Source organism: Lycorma delicatula, chromosome 1 (genome assembly GCF_047948215.1).
Source record: "Lycorma delicatula isolate Av1 chromosome 1, ASM4794821v1, whole genome shotgun sequence".
Classification (NCBI taxonomy): Eukaryota; Metazoa; Arthropoda; class Insecta; order Hemiptera; family Fulgoridae; genus Lycorma; species Lycorma delicatula.
In genome coordinates this window covers 351,811,895-351,839,046 of record NC_134455.1, presented here as the reverse complement: position 1 = coordinate 351,839,046, position 27,152 = coordinate 351,811,895, and the positions used below count along the sequence as shown (strand labels likewise).

Here is a 27,152-nt window from a genome sequence, read left to right as displayed (position 1 = left end):
TCTCAAAACTACTTTCAGCACAGAGTTTTCCTGAGTTGGAGTCGTTGAATAAATAGCAGTGTTAAGCTTCTCCCACTCCCCATCCCTGCTATCATGGCCCCCTCCTGCTCTAATGGTTATACAGTTTCTTGAAATTAATCCTGATTCTTTATTTTAGCAATTTTAAACAATACTTACTTTTAGCAATATTTTTAAACTTTACATAAGATTGTTTGTTTATTTGTTCATTAATTGTCATATCCTTTTAATTTTAGCTTTAGTATTTTCATGTTTTCCAGAATCAGCTTTTTCATTTTATAGTTTCATTGGTAGTATGCCCTTTTCTTATAAATGTGTTACATATATTCTACTGAAATACTGGTTATTTGGATTTGTTACATCAAAATGCTTGTTAGTTATAAATTAATTTATTGTCATTAGATAATAAATGTGTTCTTGAAATGCAAGCAATTTAATAAGGTTAAAAAAGCAATTTTTTTTTAAATGCAGTCCCTTAAAAGACACTAATTTAACAAAAATTTTGTTTTGCTTCACAAGCATAAAAATTTTAATTACAATAAATATATTGTAATTAAAATTACAATATATTTAAATAAATAAATAAATTGTTTTATTTATTTTCTAATAATAATTAGAAAATAAATAAAACAATTTCTACCCTGACTTTGAAAAATGCACTTTTGACAGCTAATTTTTTTAAAAATTGAAATATTGTTATAAAAACATTAGTTGGGTTTTATTGTTATAGAAGTGGTGCGCATGCAAAATTTTCATGTTGTTGGGTAACTAGTTTAAAAAATGTGTTTTAAAGTGTCTAGAACTTTTTTCTGAAGCTTTTTAGTTAAAAACTTATACAAATTATTTTTATGTTTCAAACAAAAAAATTATTATATTTGTAAATTGTGGTTCTGAACACTACATCCTGAAGATTGCTCCCATTTTGATTCATTCAGCTTGATTTTATGATTTCCATACACAATGTAATATAATTATTAAAGTTTTTTCTTAGAAAAAAACAAATATTTTTCTTAGCATTTTTGTTGTGTAGGGACGAGCTTAGTTATGATATAATCAACTTAGGCAGGCCGTAGTCATAACTGTTGAAGGAAATTATATATGCAGTAATATTATGAATAAAAAATATGTTTGTTTTACATAATATATATATTAGTTAATCGAATTTAAAAAACATAATTTTACATATAAAATACTATCAGAATGATAATGATATGTTTTTTATCTTCAACTAATTCAATTTTTCTTTATCTTTTACATCATTTATGGTGTTTTTCTTTTATTTGTTCTGTCCAGGTCCATTTTTGGGTTTTTAGAATTTTTATTAAGTCTGTATGTAGCCTGTTTGCCAGCCTTCTTAGAGTTCATTCTATTTAGGTTGACTGTATAAGTTGATTCTTCTTTTTCTCATTACCCAATATTTTCTCTGTTTACAGTTTATTGTTGTGTCTTCTTCTGCATTCTTCTCAGTGTGTGATAGGCCGTAATACTTTTCTGAGTATTCTACATTCTTTTGTTCATAGTTTATGATTGAGAAGTTTTTTATTAGATATCAAACATTCAGCTCCGTATAGAGTTTCGGGACAGATTGATATAGCGTAGCATCTTATTATTAGTGTAGCATTCAATGATATTAATTTTTTATGTAATGGCATCCTTTCAAAGATGTTAACTTAAATTGTCTCTCATAGTACTTGAATTTTTAGGTTTTGTTCATTTTCCCATAAGCTGTTATTAGTTTTCTGATGGCTAATTTGATGTATATTCATCATGAATTCTGTTTTTTAAAGCGAGACATTGCAGTCTTGTCTTTTCTACTCTTTTACTAGTTCTTTTAGTAAGGTTATTTTATAAATTAAAGATTTTTTATTTTAGTAAGGTTAATTTTATATATAAATATTATCTTTTTTAGTTTTATTTTGTGTATAAATATTTATTTATTTTTATTTGTCGGTTACAATATTTGTAATCTTCTTTCATTCCATTCATGCCATTCATAGTTGAATATATTAGTAGTACAACATATACTATATTGATAACAAATTACTTGTTTCAAAAGTTTTGGAAAAACAGATTTTTAATATATTTTTTAAACTTTCATATTTTTTTAAGGAATAAATGTTACAACCGTTCAAATGTATAAAATTCATTAGTTATTCTAATTTTGAGAAAGGAATTTTTCTTTTCTGCTTTAAATGATGAAAGGATTATAATTTTTAGTAAATAAATGAATAAATATGTTATTCTGATCAGTTAACAATATATGTTATATAGATCACATCAGAAATGGACAGATATGCGCTACTCCAAGGTAAAACCTTGATCGGGAAACATAAAAAAATATACAATTAATTATTAATAAAAAATAGATGTGATTAAAGTACATTATTTAAAATAATATGTAGATATTTTAACTTAAAAGATTAATGGTGGAGTGGTAGCAACTCTGCCTTTCAACTGGAGATCCTGGGTTCAAATCCTGGTCAGATGTAGCATTTTTCATACGCTATAAAATTCCATTTCCATATCCCACACACAAGCTTCAGGCTTAGGTGGTATCATCAAGCAGAAAAAAAAAATATTTAATGTAACAACATGAAGATGCTAAATATAAAAAGTAGCTACAAACTAATTCAGAACGCATTGATGAAAATTATTTATGTATGAACATGTTGAATGAAATACAGAAAATTCAGTGATTATTTTTTAAATTAGTATACTTTTATAATAAAAGGAAATCTTTTTATTTTACTTTAGGTAAATTTATGGGAAGATTTGTAAATGGTAACAAAATATGCCTTTTTTCATTTGCAAAAATATTTTTTGAGTTGTAGATTAGGTACTAGAAAGAATATTAAAAATATTATAATGTAGCAGGTTTTCTTTATCACACTTTCAGAGTACGGTTTTAAAAAGCTATTCTATTGATCCATCGAATGTGCACAGTTAAGCAAATTAGTTTTAACCATGTTTAGCAGTCTGCTTTTGTATTATTACACAATTGATAATTTTGTATATTATCTAATAATTAATATATTAATACCACTAATTTACAAATTAGTAAAACTTTTGTATATTTGTTGCTTTAAATTAGGACGAAAGTATAATTTATACCATCATGAAATTTAGTTTTTCTTAATATAAGAAACTCTTTCTAAAGCACAGTTTTTGTAATAAATGAAGCATATTTAATATTTTAGCTATTTACCTATTTTTTCAGAATCTGGAAATTCATTAATTATTTACTCTGGCAACTACAGATTGGTGTCACAATTTCTTCAAACTTTCTATATGATTCTCAATTTTGTAGCTTATGAAAAAAGTATGTTACTCTGACCAGGATTCAAACAGAAGTTCTTTATTAAAATTTTAAAAAAGATTCAATTATGCAAAAAATATATTTAATGTATTTTTTTTTTTAATATATTATGGACAAATATATATATAATTTGTGTACTTTTCTACAAATTTTATTATTAAAGAATAAATTTTAAATTAATACATCAGTTCTGTAATAAATAAATTAATGTCCCATAATTATTATGTGAGAACATATTTTGCAGATGTTATAGATCATTTGGTACAACCTTTGAAAACTATGTATAATTAATATATGACAAATCTTGCATTAAAGTATTTTTATTACTTTTTGCAGTACAGTCAACTAATTATACATTTTACTTTTACATTATTTAACACAATAAAGGTTAAAAATTACATTAAAAGAATAAATTTTTAAAAATTAACAAATTTTTCAATACTTTCTATCATTTTGAAGTTTTGTTCAACTTTATATAATCCTCCATTCTAAATATGGAACGTGCTTTTTCTTTTGTTGTAACAAGAGTTGTAATAGTAGAAAATTAAATAATCATTCAAAACAGTTCCTTAAAAATTTTTTATTAGATAAACTTTGAGATTTGAGTAAACTACATATTTTCTATATCGTAGTAATTACAACCTTTCAAATGTATAGAATTCATTAGTTACACTAGTTTTGAGAAAGGAATTTTTATTTTTTGCATTAAATGATGAAGGGATTTTAAATTTTAGTAAATAAATGAATAAATATGTTATTCTGATGAGTTAGCATAATATCTTACGTAGATCACATCAGAAAAATGGTGTATTGTGTAATAGTGTTTGAACCCGTTAATAACATTTTAATTGTTAGTTTAAAAAATGAAACTTAACAAATATTCCTACATGACAATGTTTTTGGTATGAGACAATCACATCCCCGAGTCCCTTTGTGGAGGGAACAACTTAAGAAATGTTAAATACAAAGGATAGAATTATGAACATCATTTTAACAATAACTGAATACAAATATTTTGACATAAGAAAACTTTGGGCTATGACAACGCTAACCAAAATGATGGCCTTGTATTGTTTCTCACAGCTAGTTTCAGAACTGGTCTTAAGTAAATGACTAACAATAAAATTTACTAAATCGTTCTATCTCAAAACAATCTACTTTTACAAAATAGGGGTGCAAGGCACTTTTGAAACTAACAGTGAAAAATAATAAATGGCCACCATTATTTCATGTCAAAATCACAAGTTAACCTGGCTTCAATGGAATATCTTCAAAATATTTGTGATCCATTTTAACGATTTCAACCGTATCCATGCTGTTTATCAACTGATTTCAATAAATTAAATTGTCATTTTGTTTGCTGCTTAACATTTTATCTGTAAAACATATTCAGAGCTACTCGTATTAATGATTAAAAAATTTAATTTGTCATTATATTGGAATGTTCAAAGGTAAAATTTTCTAACTTATTTTATTACTTGCTCTCCTTTACTCTTCATGTTTGTCCTCAAATCTTGCATCCTTAATTTAAAATTCTTCCTACATTGCCAGTTGATGAGATTTTGCACAGTTACTAAAGTCAGATGACGATACAATATTCCACCAAAACTTTTGCAAACATCCCCCGTACATGGTAAATTAAGGGTGTAGGTGTAAAAAATTGCAGAACAGCTATGCAGGTTTTTTGGGGTCACAGATGACAAATCCGATAGCCGTTTGATTGAAAATTTGTTTGATATTTTGTAAATATATTAGAGATTTCAATATATGATGTTATCTTTTGAAATCCAAATTAACCTACTAATTAAACAAATGTAATATATGAAAATAACTTGATTAAAGTATGACTAAAAAGTATAAAACAAATTTTGAAAGATTTTTGTAATATTATTTTGTAGATGTCATCTCCATGTATACTAAATTTCTTTCAATCCATGCTTAAGGTATAAATTTTTATTGAAATTCACATAATGTCAAACACAAAAAAAAATGAAGTGAGGTAGGTTCACATGTACCTTTTTTTTATTTTGATGTCCTGAATCAGTCCCTTAATTTTGACCAACTATTGACCATTACTTATTATTATCAATATTAATTTTTTTTTAGAAAAAAAAACATAACTTTTAAACACGTCATGGAAAAGATAAGTGACCATCTAAACACAATTTCCATTTACCAAATTTACATTAAAAATAAGTTCTTTTTACATGTGTAATATTAAAACAAACTAAGTACTATCTATGTAAATAAAATTATTTCAGTTGATAGTCACTGTAGCCATTTTAGACTTCAGATTTTGTCATTTTATTCTTTCAATTTCTGTATTGTGAATTACACAGTGCTACTGATATTAGAAAAACATTGTTAAACAAAAATATTTTGTAACAGGATCTTCTGCAACCTCTTCTCATTTTTATTTGTTTGTTATTGAAGTTTTATTTGTGTACACAATTATTTAATTTATTTTTCTGTACACAATTTTTTAAGCACATGATGATTTTCATCACAATCAGTTTTCTTATGAGTACCTTTTGAACAAGTAAAATAGTTCATAGTAGCCTTAAAATAGTTCATAGATAGTAGCCTTTATTGAATTCAATAAAATACAAGATTAAAACAACTTTTTCCTAAGAATTTAAAGGATAAAAAAGTATGTTAAATTGTAAATAAACTAAACTTTTTATAATGATAAGTATAAAATATTACTTATGTGGATTATTTCCGGAATGGGTAAAGATGTTATTCTACAAATAAAAAAGAACTGCCCATCATTAGCATTGATGAATCAAGGGAAACCATTATAAAACCTTGATTAGAGCAGGATTAAAAAATATACAGTTAATTATAAAATAAATAATACATGTGATTGAGGTCCATATTAATTATTTAAAATATAAATACATAAAATAGTAATAGACAAATAAATGAAGATAAAATGAAAAACAATTACAAAATAATTTATTCATAATCCAGATTGATTTAATGAAAATTATATGAGCACATATTTATATTCATGTTAAATGGGTTGCAGAAAATTCTTCTTTTTTTTTTTTATTAGCATTATTTAAAAATTCATTGATAGAGTAACATTGCTCCAGTAGAAGAAAATTTTTTTAAATTCTATTTCAAAGAAATTGTTGTGAAAATTTAATGTTTGTAATTTAATAGAAATGTCATCAGTAGGATGATAAGGCTTTCTTAGATTATTAAGTTACATAAAAACATAACTGTTATCCAAAACCCACCAGGTTGTCTGTTGGTGAACTCGACATCAAATTCAAAATCAAAATCAGCTGATTTTGATTTTGAAGTTGAGAGTTCTACGGTTCAAATCCTAGTAAAGGCAGTTACTTTTATATAGATTTGAATACTAGATCATGGATACTGGTGTTCTTTAGTTGTTGGGTTTCAATTAACCACACATCTCAGGAGTGGTCGACCTCAGACTGTACAAGACTACACTTCATTTACATTCATACACATCATCCTTTGAAGTAACACCTTACAGTGGTTCCAGAGGCTAAACAAAAAGAGAGAAATAGTGGGTTCAATTGTCCAGCTTTATATTACACATATTGTTATTCTATTAGAATAAGTGAATATTTCTTTTAGCAAAGATTGAACTTTGATAAATTAGCATTTTTAATCTTTTAAACATCAGTCTGTTTGATTTTTACTTATGGGCCCCAAACATTGATTTGACAGCCCATTTTTATGTCATGACCCTCTGAGGAAGCCCCAACAGGTAAATACTTCAGATAGGAAAGTATATAAGCATAAAAACTTTAATAATAATAATAATGAAGTTAGCAAATTGTTAAGACATTTCAAAATAAAACAGTTCAGTTTGATTTTTTCCAAGTGAAATCAATTTATGATCATCCAACAGAATTTGTCATTTAAGAAAACATCCAGAAATTTTTCTTTATAGGCAACAGAAATACTATCATTAATGGGAATTCTATTCATCCAATTAACAATGTTCTATCCATCCAATTAACATGTCTGTCTGATAAGCCAGCTTAATAGTTTTATCCATATTTAAAGTTAGATTGTTATAATTCATCCAGTGAATTCTACATTCTATATAAAATCCATATAGAATTGTGTTTGTAAGCTTAAAATGTCCAGAAATACAAAAATCTGGTGGTTACTTTATTTTTTTACTATTATATAATAATAAGCAACTTAAATAAAAAATTATTTCATCTATAATAAAACTTTTCATAAATAATAATTATGTATTTCAATACATTTATTGATAAGTTATCAAATTATATAAAAAATATTCTTCATAAATTAAGCAATCCATATTTTAATTAATGCATTATTCATTCATTATTCATCAGTCATGACAGGTATGTGCCATTTACAGTAGCTGTCTTTTTATGTTATATATTGAAAGAGTTGTAAATCAACTCAATCAATTGCACCACAGTTATTCTAAACAAATTAATTTTTTTTAAATTCACTTTTGAATTGATTAATTAGCTTTGCTGTTATATGATTTTTCATTGTATAGTTGTATATTTATCTTACGGTATAATTTACTATAATGGGTTGGGGAAAAAGTTTCTTTGTATATTTTAATGCAAAACAGGGTTTTTTTATATTTCAAATGAAATTTAGTAAACCAAATTGTGCCGTTTTTTTTTTTATTACATCAGTCATGACAGGTATGTGCCATTTACAGTAGCTGTCTTTTTATGTTATATATTGAAAGAGTTGTAAATCAACTCAATCAATTGCACCACAGTTATTCTAAACAAATTAATTTTTTTTAAATTCACTTTTGAATTGATTAATTAGCTTTGCTGTTATATGATTTTTCATTGTATAGTTGTATATTTATCTTACGGTATAATTTACTATAATGGGTTGGGGAAAAAGTTTCTTTGTATATTTTAATGCAAAACAGGGTTTTTTTATATTTCAAATGAAATTTAGTAAACCAAATTGTGCCGTTTTTTTTTTTATTACATCAGTCATGACAGGTATGTGCCATTTACAGTAGCTGTCTTTTTATGTTATATATTGAAAGAGTTGTAAATCAACTCAATCAATTGCACCACAGTTATTCTAAACAAATTAATTTTTTTTAAATTCACTTTTGAATTGATTAATTAGCTTTGCTGTTATATGATTTTTCATTGTATAGTTGTATATTTATCTTACGGTATAATTTACTATAATGGGTTGGGGAAAAAGTTTCTTTGTATATTTTAATGCAAAACAGGGTTTTTTTATATTTCAAATGAAATTTAGTAAACCAAATTGTGCCGTTTTTTTTTTTATTACATCAGTCATGACAGGTATGTGCCATTTACAGTAGCTGTCTTTTTATGTTATATATTGAAAGAGTTGTAAATCAACTCAATCAATTGCACCACAGTTATTCTAAACAAATTAATTTTTTTTAAATTCACTTTTGAATTGATTAATTAGCTTTGCTGTTATATGATTTTTCATTGTATAGTTGTATATTTATCTTACGGTATAATTTACTATAATGGGTTGGGGAAAAAGTTTCTTTGTATATTTTAATGCAAAACAGGGTTTTTTTATATTTCAAATGAAATTTAGTAAACCAAATTGTGCCGTTTTTTTTTTTATTACATCAGTCATGACAGGTATGTGCCATTTACAGTAGCTGTCTTTTTATGTTATATATTGAAAGAGTTGTAAATCAACTCAATCAATTGCACCACAGTTATTCTAAACAAATTAATTTTTTTTAAATTCACTTTTGAATTGATTAATTAGCTTTGCTGTTATATGATTTTTCATCGTATACTTGTATATTTATCTTACGGTATAATTTACTATAATGGGTTGGGGAAAAAGTTTCTTTGTATATTTTAATGCAAAACAGGGTTTTTTTATATTTCAAATGAAATTTAGTAAACCAAATTGTGCCGTTTTTTTTTTTATTACTTTTAAGACCATAATGTATCATTTTAGTTCATTTTTTTTTTTGGCAAGTTCTTTCTTTTCTTGCTGATTTGTTGTTTTTCAGCTTTTTTTTTGTCGGTCTTTTCCAGTTTGTCGGTAAACCTTGTCTGGTACGGTCCAACTATGGTTTCGCATCCGTAAAGTATTTCTGGTTGGATAACTGAGTTATATGTCTTATTTTTGTGTTTATGGACATGAATTTTTTGTTATAGATGTTATGTGTTTTTATTGTGGCTTTGATGAGTTTATTTATTCTTTCATTCCAGTTTGGATTTTCTTGGAGGTTGTGCGTGATGTTTTCCCCCAAATATTTAAAGTTTTCTACTAGTTCTATGTCATTTTTGTTTATTTTTACTTTGTTTATGCATAGTGGGTCTCTCACCATAATTTTGGTTTTTTCGTATGAAATTTTTAGACCGATTTTTCCTGCAATCTCTTCCAGTGTTGACAGTTGGTATCTGGCCTCTTCTATATTTTGGGCTAGTAGGGCTAAATCGTCCGCAAAGCCTAGGCAACTTACTGAGATACCTTTTCCTATTTTAACATTATCTTTATTTAATTTTTTCCAATCCCGTATTATAAATTCAAGGGCACAGTTGAATAAAAGCGGTGACAGTCCATCTCCTTGTCTCAGTCCTGTTTTGATGTCGAATGGATCAGATATTTCTCCCCTGAATTTAACCTTTGGTGTCCGTTAGTGTTAGTCCGATGATTTTTACTAATTTTGGGTGAAGCCCTAAATTTCTCAGGATTTTTAGCAGGGATTCTCGATGTACATAATCATATGCTTTCTTGAAATCAATAAAAGTCACCACCAGTTGTTTATTCCTTAGTTTATGATACCTTATAATTAATTTTAAATTTAGAATTTGTTCTGGGCAACCTCGCCATGGTCTAAATCCCCCTTGGTATTCTCCTAGTTCTTGTTCCAGTTGGTCTTTGATTCTGTTGTAAATTATTCTTGATAGAATTTTGTAAGTGCAATCTAGTAAGGAAATTCCCCTATAGTCAGGGTTGGTTTTATCACCTTTTTTATGTAAAGGGTGGATTATTGCGGTTTTCCATTCTTCCGGAAATTCCTCTTTGTGCCATATTATTACCATTTCTTTTTGGAGATTTCTGTGTACTTTTTCTGACGCGTTCTTCCATAATTCTGCAGTCAGGAAATTTTCTCCACTTGCTTTGTTGTTTTTCATTTGCTTCAGAGCTATCTTTACTTCTGCTAATGTTGGTGGAAGGATGTTTTCTCTTGGTATTTGTGTTTATTTCCAGAAGTTCTTTTGGTTCTTCACAATTCAGAAGTTTTCTAAAGCTTTCTCTCATGATGTTGGCATTTTCTTTATCAGTGTGTGCCAGATTTCCTTCTGAATTTCTTAACATTAGTGTTGGGGCATTAAATGTAGTGTTCTTCAGTTTAAAGTTTTTGTAATATTGTCTTGTATTATTTTTATGGAAGTCTTCCTCAATCTGTTCTAGTAATTTCTTGTGATACTCCCTCTTTTGATTTCGGATTATTTTTTGTGCGAGTTTTCTTTGCATTCTTAGTTTTTGTTGGTTCTCTTCTGTCTTTCTTGATTGGAAGATCAACCAAGCCTTGTGTCTGTTTGCCAGTGCTTGATCACAGATAATGTTCCACCACTGGTGTTTCCTTTTTTTATCTGCCGGTGCAATTTCTGATGCTATTTCTTTTAGTTTTTCCACCAGGGATTCTAGTTTGTTTTCAGTCCCTAGTTGGTCTTTTTTTTCGGTGTATGTGACATTTCCTGTAATTTAATTCTGGTCATATTGCTTTTTAAATCTTTTGTCCCTTGCAGATTTTCTCCGTGGTGTAATTTTGATTAAGTAATGATCTGAGTCTACTTCCAAACCTCTCATCACTTTTACATTGTAGATCTCTTTGTGTGAATTTTTTTCCATACAGACATGGTCGAGTTGAAACTCTCCTAGTTTCCAGTTGGGACTTTTCCAGGTTTTCATTCTTTTGGCTTTTCTGGGTAGTCTGGTGAATTTAGATAAAAGGTCGTGATTTCTACAGTAATCCACCAGTCTTTGGCGTTTGTTCTTTTCTGTACAGGCTATTTACCAATGATATCTTTGTATCTTTTTTCCTTTCCCAACTGTGCATTGAAATCCCCTAATAGAATTTTGGTATGCCTTTTGTTTATTTTGGTAGTTATCTGGTCCAATAGATTCCAGAAGTTTTCTACTTCCTTAGGGTTAGTCCTGTTTTTAATGTATGTTGGTGCATGTTCGTTGATTAGTGTGTAGAATTTGTTTGCTAATTTTATCGTTAATGTTGCGATTCAGTCTGAGTACGCTTGAAAATCTATGACTGAATCGAGTATTGTATTTTTGACGAAACCTGTTCCAAACTGCGGGACATTTTTCATGACTTTTTTGCCAGGAATTCCTTGGTAGATTCTGAACCCTTGTGATTCGTAGTGTTCTTGTGTGGTATTTCTCATTTCTTGTAATGCTAATATTACTATTTTCTGGTGTTCTAGTATGTTTGTGAGGTTTTTTAGTTTCCCGGTTTTCATTAGTGAATTAATGTTTAATGTCGCAAAGTAGTGGGACTGTTTTGTTTTAACTGTTTGTTTTTTGGGTGTATTCCGACGCTCCGATTCGTCTTTAGAAGTTTTTCTTATTTGTCCACCTCCCCAATCCGATGGTGAACTTCTCTGGTTATTACCAGAAGGAATATAGTTAGTAATAAAAGAACTTTCCATACTTGAACTTTCTAGGATGTTTCTTTCCTTTGTTGTGGGCAAGCCCACAAGTTTACAACTTTGGAGTTTAGCCAAAGAGGTTTGATTTCGATTTAGTTCACTTATGGATATCTCCAGTTCTTCATAAGCTATCCAGACGAACCACGTGGAGGCCCAAACGATTTTAAGAAAATAAGATTTTGTATTTGGAGAAGGTTTTAAAATCATTCCGAAATCACTTTGTCCATTGTGCCGTTTTAATTGACCAATTTTTGACATTATTGAGGTAAAATGATAATTGTAACGGGTTTTTCGGGCAAAAAACGGTGATATCATTTTCACAGGTCTCTTTTGAAGCATCTGATGCCATTAAGAGAGTTCTGTGGAAACAAACAGATGGTAGTCTTACGTGCAAGGTCAGAACTATGCAGGAAATGCAGAACTCCCAGCCAAACTCTTAATTTTATATGGATCATCAAAAATGTGTCAGGTAATGTGTTGTAATGGAAGATGACAACTTTCTATCAATTCTGGTTGCATTTTCTCAATTGCTTGGCATAACCTTCCCAGTTGTTAATGGTAGAGGTTAGAATCAGAGTATTGAATATCAGCAGCTCTTGCTGAACAATTCCTTTCTGATCCCATTACACACAAAGCAGCACTTTTGGTGGCTTCAGTTCTGGTTTTGCCAAAGTTTTTAAAGCATCACACTGCTTCAATTGTGATTTCTTCTGTACATTATTGTTGTATGTGATCCATTTTTCATCACCCTTAATGAGCCTTTTCAAAAACAGTTCAATTTTGTTTCGTTTTAGCAGTGATTCACAAATGGAAATTCAGTCCATTAAATTTTTCATTGTTATATCAATTGGCACCCAAACATCAAATTTTTTGTGTCCAGCCATCTTCAAATTGTTTAAAACTGTTTTGTGGTGGGTGTTTGGTTCATTACTGTTACCACGACTACTGATGAGCTAGTCTTTCTCAATTTTTTCTATGATTTTATAGACTTTTTCATTCATTGACCAACCAGAGTGAAGTGAATTATCAAAATCAAAATTTCCAGATTGAAAACACTTGAACTGGCTTTGTGCCACTTAAAAAAATATTGCATCATGTCCATAAGTACAATTTTTTTTTAGCAGCCCAAGTTACAATTTCCCCTGTTTTTGATAATAAAATTTCAAAATGTGTAGAATTTATTGTTTATTTTCACCCATTATCAAGACGCAGTAACTTCTAAATAAATTAACTAATATAATCATTAACTTTTTAAAAATATTCAGTCGTATGACACCTTTTAAAAGTACACAAATGGCAGATTTAATTATTAAAAATTATAATAATCAAATAACAATCAACTGAAAACAATCAGTGATGATAATGATCATCACTGATTGATGCTCCTTTAAGGGCATCATAAGTGAAATTAAACATTACTAGAATCATTTTTTTTTAAATCATCGCTCATCAATATTACTTATTGACAACATATTAAACATCATTACAACTGGGCAAAGTTTTTTTTTGTCCAGTATTTCCTGGTGATATTTGTAGCCATATATTGCCATATTATTATTTATTGTGAGAGACTCTTCAGTGTGTAACAAAGTGAAAACTAAAAATCCAAGTTGACATTAATTTAATCTACAGAATCTTTAGAAGCTTTATAATTGCTTAAATAAAGCTAAAAAAGAAAATGTATTATTTGCTATAGTAAACACACAGCATAGTTTATTACTCTATAGGATGCTAAGAAAATATGATTGGGTTTATTAACGTACCACGTTTGGGATGTCAGTTGGATCATATTTTTAATTTACCTAATACTGAACTTCTACCTGGAAGAGAAATTTAATGATGTGTGTTCAGTTGGTGGAGAATATTTTTAAACCATTTTGTTGATATTAATATGGGCTTGCTTAAACATTTTATAACATAATAAACACAGAAGCAGTTGTAGAAAATGTATTCAGTCTATTGGAATCAGTTTTTTAAAACTTAATACGGATTTTAATCTCAAAATGGAAAATACATCAAGCCTAACATGACTTTTACTTATTTGCCTGATTTTTTTTTTTAAAAGTCCTTATCAAATTTAATATTATCCCCCTATGAGATTCAGTAATGAAGATAGTACTTAAATAATAGTCTTAGGATCATACATATTGATTCTGATCTAGCAAAAACCACCAAGAAATTATCAAAGAGCTAAAGAAATAGGGAGCAGTTCATGAATCGTTTATGAATAGTCAAAGGAGGTCTTGTGGCTAGTATATTAAGTATATGAAACAAATAATGAAGTAATAATTCATTGCATTGATATTAAGTATCATTATTCAATAATTACAGTCCTCCACCAGTCCAGAAATAAGTCATAAAAGAGCAAATGATGTGCAGGTGTAGTGTTGCAATACTTAACTACCAAAGATTGGATAAAAAGCAGTAACTGCCTCAGCAGAGTAATATTGCTTCTTTAAAAGAAATCTTTTTTAACTTTTAATATTTATTTTAATTACATTTTTAAATTAAATTGGTAAAAAATTATTTTTTTTAATTTATAAAAAATAAATATAGACTTCAACAAGTACTAGAAAGTTACAAAGAATTATATTTTTATTTATTAACTAGAGTAAGAATATTAACAAATAACTATTTTTAAATTCGGTGCCAGACAACACAAATTAAACGTAAAGTTAATACCTCAACTGATCACTAGGTGGGTAAACAGGATTCCTACATTTGAATTGGGATCTCAAGAGGATATAAGAGAGAATGTCTCATAACCATACCTCATTTTGAGTTTGCTAAGGCATATGTATACTTTTTTTTTTTCTCCCTACTCTCCCCGACCGGATATCCATTTAAGTATACTCAGTCGGGGAGAGTGTCCTTCTACTCAAAGGGGGCGTCCCCCACCCACCGGCTTTACATCCGGTACGGCAGGTTGGCCCCCCCGGTCTTGGATCTTTTGTTTTATTTTTTGCCTGCCTCTAATTCCCCGCGTTAGGGCCAAGGTCCAGCGATGCCGTCCCCCAGCCCCTCCGCAGGGAACCGGGTCTTGGTCTTTACACCTATGCCTCTAACCGACGGTACCCACCCCACAAAGCGCCTAGACCCCCGCAGGGAGACACACTGCCGGCCGGGACTCGGTCTTTTCTTTTATTCCCATCTCCCCTGGAGTTCTCCCCCTTCGCAGGAACCCGCATACCAGGGCATACGGGCCCTCCATGGAGAGACTGTCCACCCTTCCCTACTTAACTTAATCGCAGTCTACCGCCCTCTTCTTCCTTAGTTCTCAGGATCTCTCCAGCAAACCTTCTGAACCAGTCACAGTTCTCTTGATTTTGTACCATCCAATTAATTAGATTATCCGGTGTTAATCGATTTGTTATAATTATCCTCCTGTTTTCAGCCCATCTAGGACATACTAATATAGTGTGCTCTGCATTATCTGTTTCCTCACAATAAACACATTGTGGTGTGTCCCTTTTTCCAATTCTAGATAGGTACTGCCCGAAAGATCCATGCCCCGATAATAACTGTGTCATATAGAAGTCAATGTTTCCACGTCTACTTCCATACCACCTATCTATATCAGGGATTAGTCTTCTAGTCCAATCCCCGACTCTTGAGCGTGACCGTTCCAACTGCCATTCTTGCTCCAATTGAGCTGCTATCTCGTCTTGTGGTAGTCCCTCATATCTAAGCATCCTGCTTTTAATCTGCAGATCTATTGGTAGAACCTCTGTTATTACGCAAAGCGCGTCATAGGACACCGTTCTGTAACTAGCGGCCACCCTCAACAGTGCAAGTCTATGCGCGCTTCTCAATTTTCCTTTATTCCGTTTAATACTAATTGTATGTCCCCAAACCGGGGCTGCGTATAATATCATTGATGTTGTTGCAGCAGTTATTAATTTCCTAGTTTCTATTTTTGGTGTTCCATGGTTCTGGAAGAGTCCTCTCAGAGCTTTGACCATTGGAGTGACCTTACTACATATCATATCGATGTGTCTGCTAAATCTCAAATTTTTATCGAGTATGACTCCCAGATATTTTGCCTCATTGACTTGCATAATTGGCTCTCCTCTGATATTCAAATTTATACCTCTAATAGGTGTTCTGCCGGAAAGGGCAATACAACTGGATTTCCCTGGGGCTATCTGTAGTTGGCTTCTTTTTAACCATTCATCTATAATTTCTAATGCCAGATTGGCTTTGCGTTCTAAGTTATCTACATCCCTATTTTCAACGAGGATTGCTATGTCATCAGCATAGCCAATTGCAGTAACTCCTTCAGGATAATTCAGTCTGAAGACTGCGTCATAAAAAATGTTCACAAGGTTGGGCCCAGCACAGAACCTTGAGGAACACCACCAAACATCTGGAAAACTGCCTTACCTTCCAAAGTTTTGATCTCAAGAAACCTTTGATGTAGATAGTGATTAACTTGATTTATTAGATATTCGCTTATTCGCATCTCATGCAATGCATCAATTATAGATGACCTATAATTGACTGATCCGAACGCGTACCTAATGTCCAGCATTATCACTAGGGGGATTTTCATGGTCCTCCAGGTACCGCTCCTGCTATTTAAAGCCCAATTTTTAACTTTCTCTAAGGCATTTATGGTAGATCGGCCTTTTCTGAATCCATATTGTTGTGGATGTAGACAGCCCTTTTCCTCAAGCTCTGCCCTAAGCCTGCCTTCTATCAGCCTCTCAACCACCTTTCCCATATTATTAATAAGAGTAATCGGCCTATATCCATTATTTACCCCCGCCTTGGGTATAAAAACCGTCCTGGCTGCTTTCCAGCAGCCAGGAAAATTACAGTTTTGTAGACCATAACTAGCCAGATTCACAATTTCCCAAGGTATTATTCCTGCTATAGTCTTGATGATGGCCGCAGGTATGCCATCCGGCCCTGGACTTTTCCGATTTTTCAACTTTTTAATGGCCTCCATTACCTCTTGTTCTGTGAATCTGCCACCTTCACAAACAATTGTTTCCCTATTCAGATTTTCAGGTCTAGGGAAAAGAATCCTAACTTGTCGTTCTGCTTCCTCCTTTCTCAACGTTGGCACCTGTCTACCTAGCCTTTTGGTAATTATCTTAAAAGCTTTCCCCCAAGGGTCAGTGTCAAGTTCGTTACAGAGCTCTTGCCATTTATTCCTCTTAGATTGCTTAATGAGAAAGTTAAGCTTTTTCCTGGCCTGTCTATAGTCTTGGGCAGCATGTCGACTTTCTTCATCGTTACTATTCCTTGCACGCAACCTCTGAGCAGTTCTTTTGTGACGCTGCATGATTTTCCTTTGGTCTTCGATTTCTCTGGTCCACCAGTACACCGGATGATATCTATTACCGGACTGCGGTATGTTAGCAATTTCTTCTTTGATTATTTCTTGAAATTTCTCCGGTTCTATGTTTTCACAGTTCCTAATCCTATTTGCCGCATTATTTGACACCCGTTGTATCTGGAAATCCGTTAATCTAGAGATAATATTATCCTGCCTTACCCGCCTTGGACAATCTCTGATGTTAACCAATACGGCCTTGTGATCACTACCAGTTTCTTCGGTAAGGACAGCAAACTCGACGGTATCTGCTCTAAACCTACTATCCACAATTACCAGGTCTATTGTTGATTGGTGACCTCTTGCGCTGTATGTAGGAGCCCCATCATTTATACAGCACGCACCCAAACCTCCAACAAGTCCTCGAGAATTCTGCCTCTAGCATTTGTAGAATTGGCACCCGCTACAGTAGTTTTACAATTAAAATCTCCAAGCACTACCACTCTTTTCCGCAATCTGGTCATGATCTGCTGTAGGTTAAATATCTGGTTTTGAAAAAACTCTATAGTGCAATTGGGGCTGATGTATATACCCACAATAATCGTGTCATTTAATTCAATAGCTATTATTCCGTCTTCTCTGCTGTACAAGTTATAATCCACTCTATCGAGTATTCTTCTGATGGCCACAGCCCCATTCCTGTCGGGTATCCATTGACCTCTGGCAGCCGAATACACATTAGGCTCCGTAGACACCAGAAAGTCGACATTGTATCTTGTGGCTATTTCCAGGGTCGGGTCTCCTGATAGTAGGCTTCTATTATTATTACTTAATAATATTTTAATCATTATGTTTATTGCAGCTCATACTCCCGGTTCTGTGTTCTGTACTTCTGCAATCGAGACAATTCATTGTTTGCCTACAGTCTTTGATGAAATGCCCCGTATTACCACAGTTGAAACATAAGTTGGTGCGGTCAGAGCCCCTGCATTCTCTTCTACAGTGCCCCATGCTCCAGCACCGGTAACATTTTTCGTTTTCGATGCGGATATATACCCTACAGCAAACCCAGCCTACTCTCAATCTTGCTGTTATTAACTCTGTTGCGCTGCATTGAGTAGTAATTACTGTAGCATTTTTGGTACTACCGTATGCGTCTCTCATAGATGTTATTTGAAATCTCTCACCCGTTCCTAGGACCTTCTCAATTGCCTCTTTTAGCTCACCTTCCATAGTATCTCCAAGCATGTCCTTAATGTGTACAACTGTTCTACGGTCTCCCTTGTTACATATATCGACCTGAAGATCCCCTGCTCTATCCTTCAGCGTTGCAGAAAACTCCCCTGCCTTCTGTACTCCACTTACCCTAACTTCTAGCTGTTCATCTCTACCCTTTCTTATAGAAAGAATTTCTCCAGCCTCCTCTACTTTAACTTTCTCTTTCATAGTTTTTAATAGATCAGCGTATGTTTTCCCTTGTGCTTGTACAACAATGGTTTTACTCTCTGCGACCAGTGGGGTTCCTCGCCTTACAGACGCCGATCTGGATCTTGGTCTCGGATTGTCACTTGGATTGGGGAGGACCATCCTTGGTAAGGTCTTCCCCTTCCTTAAAATATATATTACTATTTTCCTAATCAAAATGCCTGGAGGGCCATTTGGTATCACGAAAACTGAAGACTCAGAGTTACCCACTACTCTTTTTAGTGCCTTAAGCACGTGTGACGCCATTTCCTTATCCCCACAACTGGAGTCATAGATGACTGTATCTTGTACCATTAGTTGTGACCTTACTGTCTTCGAGTATCGTTGATTCCTGAAGAAACATTGCACCAGGCGTTGCTCCTGCATATAGGCTGTTTGGTCTTATGCCATTCAAGTCTACAAAGTGACAACTACCCTCTCCAGGTTTTGCTGCGTTAACCTGAGTGATCCTGTTCATCACCCACCTTGACCATCTGGAGGGCAGTCTCTCTATCAATTGTTCGTCTGATAGATCAACATCCAAAATGTCCGACATCTCGCTGTTATAATGACCTTCAGTCTGAGTGGTCTGATTACTTGTCCCCGCTTTCTCTTCACACAGTCTTTGTAAGTCTTCATATATTTCTTTAAGTTCCCTTTCATGGGCTTTGATTGCAGTTTGACTCCCCTTGCCAGTCATGTGTCTCAGTTGTGTGATTGCATTACCTAATTTGTAGGTAATTTCCTCAAGAATAGGAGGGGTTTCTTCCTCCTCCGAAGAACCCGCTCTAGGTCTTTTGGCTACTCTGCCTCGGTTTCCCTCCATTTATTCTTTTCCTGGGTGCTCACCGTAGTATCCATACCTTCAGTGTCCACTGTGCCACTCTCCCTCCTTCCAGTTGCTCCCTTCGAGGGTCCAGCCCCTTGTAAGGCTGTATCCTCAGATGGGAGGGAGCTACGACGTCGCATGTCTCAAAATTGTACTTAAGGGACAATTCCGCATCCGTTGATACCCCCAAAAAAAAAAAAAAATATATATATATATATATAAATGATAGCTTGATAAACTAAGCTACAGCAGTCTATCTTATCAAGAGATAACAACAACCGAAATTAATTAAATTAATTCCAATATCAAAAGTTTATCACTTGAAGAATAATAAACAATATTATCAGTCGATGCCAGTTACAATTGTCTATGCCATCTACTACAGATAAGCTACACCCGAATTGAAAACAACTCAAGGTACACCACTAGTAAAACTTCGATTACCAATTTTGCATTGTTTGAAGTAGAATTGTATTATATAGATCATAGGTTTTTTTTTTGTTTAACTTGGATTGGCTGGCACTGACTTCAAAAATAGTTATTTGTTGTAAGTACTTTTACTTTAGTTAATAAATAAATAAAAATGTAATTATCTGTAACTTGTTGAAATCTATTTTTATTTTTTTTATATATTATTTTATTTCACAATTTTTAATGATATCTAGTAGCTATATATAATATATTACATTATTACTGAAATATATATATATATATTATATAATAATTTTGGTATTTTTTCTAAGATTATCATCAGATTTGTTTAAAATTTATATCGGACCACTCTGATAAGTATACTTTCAATTAAAAAAAAAAATTATATAAAAAATTGTTTTACTAACGTTGGAGATACTGCATTAAAACATCCATTAAAAAAAATGTTTTTTTTGTATTTTTCCTAAGATTAACATCGGATTTGGTTAGAATTTTGTCAGGAAGTCATTATTTATGAATGAATATTTTAGTTAATTAATAGTCATTTTGAAAGTATACCCCTTCAATTAAAATAAATTATCAAAATCGGTTTACTAACACTGGAGATATTGTGTAACATACATTTTAAAAAAATTGTAAAACTGATAACCTAACCTAACCTTTCTTTGAAGTTGTTAAAAAATGACAAATGGATGCATAATAACAGATCCTTTAATGTACAACAAAGTATTCTGTTGGGGTTCACATTAACAGTTCTGTTGTTTGGTTTTATATAGGTGGATAATTTTTTTTTTTAAGAATTAGTGATTATTCTTTTCACAAAGATTGTTTACATTTCTAAATTTAAATACATGTATGAATTAAAATTTGTAATTTTGTGTAAGTATCAGTGTACATGATTCATACTTATAGACACCAGACTTTGAGGAAGCCTAAAGAGATGATGTTTTACTTTAAACGGATGTATAAGTAAGCATAATAAATATTTAGTAAGGTAATAAAAGAGATATTGATCAATATGTACAATACCACTCATAATTAAAGCTTAATTAATCACATAACTACTTGTGACTTTTGAGTGACATATCCATGTTTAGTAGTTAAGGAACAAAAGTATATGTACCAAAGATGTTTAGAGTAGCAACGAATATTGCTTAAAAATTTTGACTTTATATGAAACATAACAGGTTACCAGAATGTTTTATTGTTCTTCCTACTCTACATTTTACAGAAATTCTCCGTATAAGAAAAATAAAGCTTGGTTCAGGTACTTTTACCAAGTGAATAAATTTTACTGCACTTTTATGTCACTAATGCTGAGTACACTTTAGAGGACAATTAAACTTCATTTAATTGTCCTTTATAACTGTTAAATTTTTTTTCCACTGAATGTGTTAAGTTAGGTCGATATGTATTATAAAAAAACTTGTTAATTTCAAATAAATTTTTATGTTTCTTCTGTGTTTCTTTTTTTTGCAGAAATGTATTAATGAAATTAATTTTGTATTATTTTAATACAAAACCTTAAATAATATTATTGAGCGTAGTAATGAATGAAGACGTTCAGAATAATTATGAAGATGGGCCCTTCATTGAACAAGTAAGAGATTTGCAGTAATTTATGCCCTTTTTTAATTCATAATTATGATTATGTTTATTAACAATTAAAGAAAGATCTATTCCCAACTACTGATTAGGTTTGTTTGCTGCAGATTAAATGTGTTTACTCAAAAGTAAAATTTATTTTTAAAAAAAAGAAGTTGTTTTATATTGTTTAAACAGTTATTATTTCAACTTAACTTACAAAGAATTCTAATATGAAAGTAGTATAAATAATGCTGCTTATTTAGTTTTTGGTTTTACATTGATTGCGACTGTTTCAATATGTGATGTCAACATTTTTCATCTATTAGTTAGAAAGTAGCAAAATATATATTTTATGTGTTCAGGAAGTAGAAAAATATATATATTATGAAATGTTTAGATAGAAAAAATGCATACAGAACAGTTTGTACTTGAATTTACATTGATATATACAATAATGTAATGTAGGTTATTCATTAGGTTTATTTTGCTGCAGAAATATAAGATTGAAATTTGTTTTATTTTTCTTATTATTATAACTTCTTATTACAATTATTGGTAATATTCAGTAAAATATATTTGTTTATATTTCTTATTATTATTAAAAAGATTTCCACAGCTACTTGTACAAGTTTTGTTAAAAAAAAGATCAAACTTGTATGATTAAAACTTCATTCATGTATCTACATCATTATTTAGACTTATTCCCTTCAAAATAATCCCCATTTCTGGCAATAACTGATCCCAATGTTTGTTCCATTTTTGGAACTTTTCCTGAAACGTGTTTTGAGGATATCATTTATGGTTGCTTTCAATTGGTAACAAAAAAAGTCTGCTGAGATTTAGGGTTGTTTAAGTATATCAATTTTTATTTTTCTCAAATAATGGCAGATAAGAAATGGCTTGAGCAGACACAATATCAAAATCCGGGTTTCCCACAACTCAAGCCTCTTTCTGTATAAACAATCTCTTAAATGTCACAGAACTTTGATGTATCACCTCACCAGATCAAATGAATTCATAATGGACCAAGCATTTCCGGTCAAAAAAAATCACTGATATCACCATCATATTTGACTGAGTTCATGGAGCTTTTTTAGGTAGGGGATGATGCTTTCCCTACCCACTGGGAAGACTGCATCTAGGTTTTCAGCTAACTGTCATGAATTCAAGTCTCATCTTTGTTATAATATTTTTTCTTTTGATAAGTATTGGCACAACCAAGGTCTTGACTGATGGACTGATGATGCAATTCTGTTTCTGATCATCGATCAACAAATATTGTAAGAATTGTGATGTGATCTTAAAAATGCTGGTATGCACTTCCTTAACAATCACTTAGACAGTTAAGCTTCACAAACTGCATCAAACTTAACATCATTTATTGACATGGAAAGTCATCTAGGTCTGAAATCTTCATTGTTCAATGTTCTATCCTCTTTAAAATGATTGGAGTGTTTGTAGAACTGCAACCTGCCCATGTAGTCTTCTCCAAATGCTTTCTGAATCATTCTAAATGTCTGCAAACATTTTACTGACTTTTTAAAAAATTTTAACACAATTATGTTCTTTGAGATCTTTCATTTTCCCTTAGTTAAAAATTCAACAGGAGACAGTTAGTCCACATGTTTACTCCAACTATTATAGCTAGAAAACTAACAATGGTAAATGATGCATCAGGTGGCATTGCATTTCTAAAATTTGACATTTGTTGGAGCAAATGTGCATTGGTGCACTATTATAAAAGGCCAGCTATCTTTGAACACATTTCGTATATATAGTGATTCAGGAGGAAAGGAAAATAATCTGGGAACTGATTCTAGAGCTTGAAATAAGGGAAAAGTTCATACAAACATATTTCTGAAAACGCTTTGTTATGAAATTATAGGTAGAACAAAAACTTTTGCCTGGATTCCAGTGCCCCGGTGAAATTAGGTCATACTGAAATTTTTAAGGCATTATTTAAGGGATAAACTTGATGGTTTCTTAAGTTTTGACCATAAAAATTGAAAAAAGATGAACCCAAAACTGTATCTCCCGCAGTTTTTGTGATATCCCAAAGCAAAACAGAAAAATTTGGTGACAAAAAATAGGTTTTTTTTTGTTTGAAATACAATATGTTAATTTTATTATCAAAACGTATAGAGAATTTTATTTTGAGAAGATTTTATGCAATAAAGTCTATGGAAACAAAAAAAACTTTTATTATTAAAACAAAGTATAAGAAAAAAAACCAGCTGTTTTATGTCCCAAACCATAACCCTGATAGGAAGTCTTACTCATTAAGAATTTGGGGTTTGGTGTTCCCATGGTCCTTGCCTCTGCAGCTTTTCTTCCCACTACACACTAAGCTGCCAAACTTAATACACCATACACATGTACTTCACCAAGAACACTACACATATTATAACATGTACCTTTACAAAGTAACACATCTTACACTCTTACACTTTTGCTTACAATCAGTAGTGTGAGACGCAACACCTTACAAAAAACACAGCCGTAACCCTTGGTGGAAACTATCGTGCCAGTGGGTGGATGACACTACATAATGAGTCTCAAACAATGTTCTCTGGGGTAAACCCAGTTGTATGCAGCCCTAACTCCAATATGCACACACTCTGCTGAAGTGGTCTGTTAAATTGCCAGTAATTGTGGAAACTTAATGTCAGTTTCACTTAACAATTCTTGGGTGGTTGTTGGTCCACTTGAAAAAACAAAACACCTGGGAGTTTAAAGAGACTTTGATCGACCTTGTCAGTTAAAGATGTAACCAGTAATAAGGAAACTAGTATAAGGTTTCTTGTTTTGAGGTACAATGAGGAAGATAAATTTTCCTTAACCCTTTGCTAGGATTTCTCCCTTTCTAATAAAAAAGAGCTTTCTTTTTTGTTTACCCTCTGGAACCACCATGAACGGCGTGCAGCTCTGCTTGCAGACTATCACCGGACAAGGGCCGAGTACTTTTATAAGATTAGGTCTTCTAAGCAAGGTTCCTAGCACTCTTTTGTAAAAGAGCAAGAAAATAAGGACCCTTAGGTGTAGTTTATAGAGTTCTCGGACATAAGAAAAAAAAGACATTCTTCTGTCGTATCTCTCAACACAGGATGGCATTGTAATAGATAAGGATCGTGTTTTCAGTCTTCTGATAAACGATCTACTTCCAGATGATACTGAGGTTGGCGTAACCTCGTATCATCGCTGAGCCCAAAGGGTTCCCAAGTTTGGTTCTGAGATCACAGAGGCGGAGGTCCATCAGGTAATCTGCAGTCTAGCTAGGAATAAAGCCCGCAGATATGATTGTATCACAATGGAGCTCCTTGTTCGTACATTGCCCATAATCATTGGTCCCCTTACTAGGGTTTTCAATAGAATGCTCTTTGTTGGAGATTTTCCAGTTTATTGAAAACATGGTGTATTGAAGTTACTTTTCAAAGGTGGCAACAAAGATCCCAAGCTCATCTTATCAGCCTCTGACACTCTTGCCTGTAATAGGTAAGGTCTTCGAGAAGGTCTCGTACCTCCGAATAAATAGGAGGTTAACTTCCAATCATTTGTTAATGGACAAACATTATGGTTTCCACCCGGGCAAGGGAATAGAGGACGCAGTTCTCAAGGTATTAGATATAGCATCATCTTGTGTTTGCAGATATGTTATTGGTGTCTTCTTGGATTTATCCGGGGCCTTCAATAATCTGTGGTGGCCCTCTGCATTGTTTCAATTGCAGAGGTTGCACACAAAATGAGATAGAAACTCTCTCAAGCTACTTCAGCAACCGAACCATCGTTCTTCGCAATGGTGGTTCGGAAATAGGAAAGACCTTGTCAAAAGGATGACCACAGGGCAGTGTTTTAGGTCCTCTCATCTGGATTGTCAAGTTCAACTCTGATGCAGTTGAGATTGCCTAGTACCTGCCGCATTATCGCTTATCCGATGATAAGTTGCTGCTGGTTGAAGGAAACTGTAGGAATAAGATAGAATGCCAAACAACACAGGCATGCAAGGTACTAAGGTCGTGGAGTCTTCAGCATAAAATGGTCTTTAGCCCAGAAAAGACCACTATGATGATTCTAAAAGGTTGCCTAGCCGCGACTCATCCACGAGTCGTAATGGGCGGCCTTCCCATAAGGTATGTCACCATTCAGAAATATCTGAGTGTAATCCTTGATGAGAAACTTCAATTCAAGGAACACCAATAGTATGTCGCAAGGAAGGTAATTGATGCTTTCTTTGGTGTTCGAAGGGTAGTCCACCCTGATTGGGGCTGAATTTCCATACCATGCTAATTCTTTATAAAGATGTCTGTGAAGCCATAATGTTGAATGCTGTGCCCGTCTTGGCTCATTGTATGCAATTTCAGTGTTTAGGGAATTTTATTGTGAGCCCAGCGTCTTCTATTGTTAGCTTTTGTCAGGGGCTACAGAAGTGTCTCGCAAGAGGTAGTCTCTGTAATCGCTGGATATAAACACATAGATTCTGGCTAAGGAACATAGCAAAAGGTATGTGTCAAAGAAGGAAGGCTTTCTACTCCTAGGGCGTATACAAGAGATTGAAGATTAAGGTTTTGACTGTTGGTAAGTTAGGTAGAAAGAATCTTCTACTATTCGATATACGCATGGTATATTTCTGGATGTTAGGCAATTGAGAGCGGTTAAGTGGGTTTCCCCCAATCGGAACATAACACAATTTCTAACAGGACATGGTGCATTTAGGGACAGTTTGCTTAGGTTTGGTCTGGTCAATTCAGGCCTTTGCCCGGATTGTGCAGTTGATGACATGCGGACCATGTCTTTTATGTTTGTCCCCAGTACGAGGCTGAACATTCCAGAGTTGCTAGGGAACTTGAGAGAGTAGATTTCTTATTGAATTTGCGGGTCAATTGGAAGACCCATAGAGAATGGACAATAGTGGCTGGCTTCCTGAAGTATCTCACACTGAGCAGATCAGCTGAGAGGGTATGAATAGAGTTGTACTCTGTATGGCTAGGGTACCGCCTGGACAGTTAGATTGGTCGGAGGTAAGCGCATTGGCATCATGCCTCTGTAAGTTAGAAGTATATTGGGAATTATGTAAAGAATAAGCTGTTGGTGGGACGGTGACTGCACTGCCGAGGGCATGGTTAGCCATGCAGCCGTGAGGTATAGCGCCATCTGGACGAGGGCGAGTTAATAAATGAATAATAATGTAGCTATTGGGGGGATGGTGACTGCAATGCTGAGGGCAAGGGTATCCATGCAGCCATAGGGTGTAGCACCATGTCGACGATGATTGTTTTAGGTGATGAAGTAAATGTCGTGCAGGACTCTGCGATGGAGCTGAGTGAGTGTCGGTGGTCTGTCCATCTCTCCCTGGTAGACCAGACTGGAGTCCGTAGTAGTAATCTAATTGAAGGCGTAGATCAGAAAGAGATGAGAACATTAAGAGAAATAGGGATAAATTCTGTTGTTGCAATCAACATTGCTGGTGGTATACATTATATTTACCAAATAGACTTGTACAATATGAGACATTTACAATCACAAGTAGCTTATTTAAATGTAGAATTA

At 32.6% G+C, this 27,152-nt stretch overlaps 1 protein-coding gene across 3 annotated transcripts in view; it reads left to right on the top strand.

Annotated features, from left to right (window-relative positions):
* LOC142334463 (uncharacterized) overlaps window positions 1-27,152 on the top strand; it is a 71,351-nt gene that overhangs the window by 2,060 nt on the left and 42,139 nt on the right. For all 3 annotated transcript variants that reach the window (XM_075382518.1, XM_075382519.1, XM_075382520.1), the window contains exon 2: window positions 21,501-21,621. In XM_075382518.1, coding sequence (XP_075238633.1) covers window positions 21,571-21,621 — 51 coding nt within the window. In that variant the 5' untranslated portion in view covers window positions 21,501-21,570. The remainder of the gene's footprint in view (window positions 1-21,500; window positions 21,622-27,152) is intronic.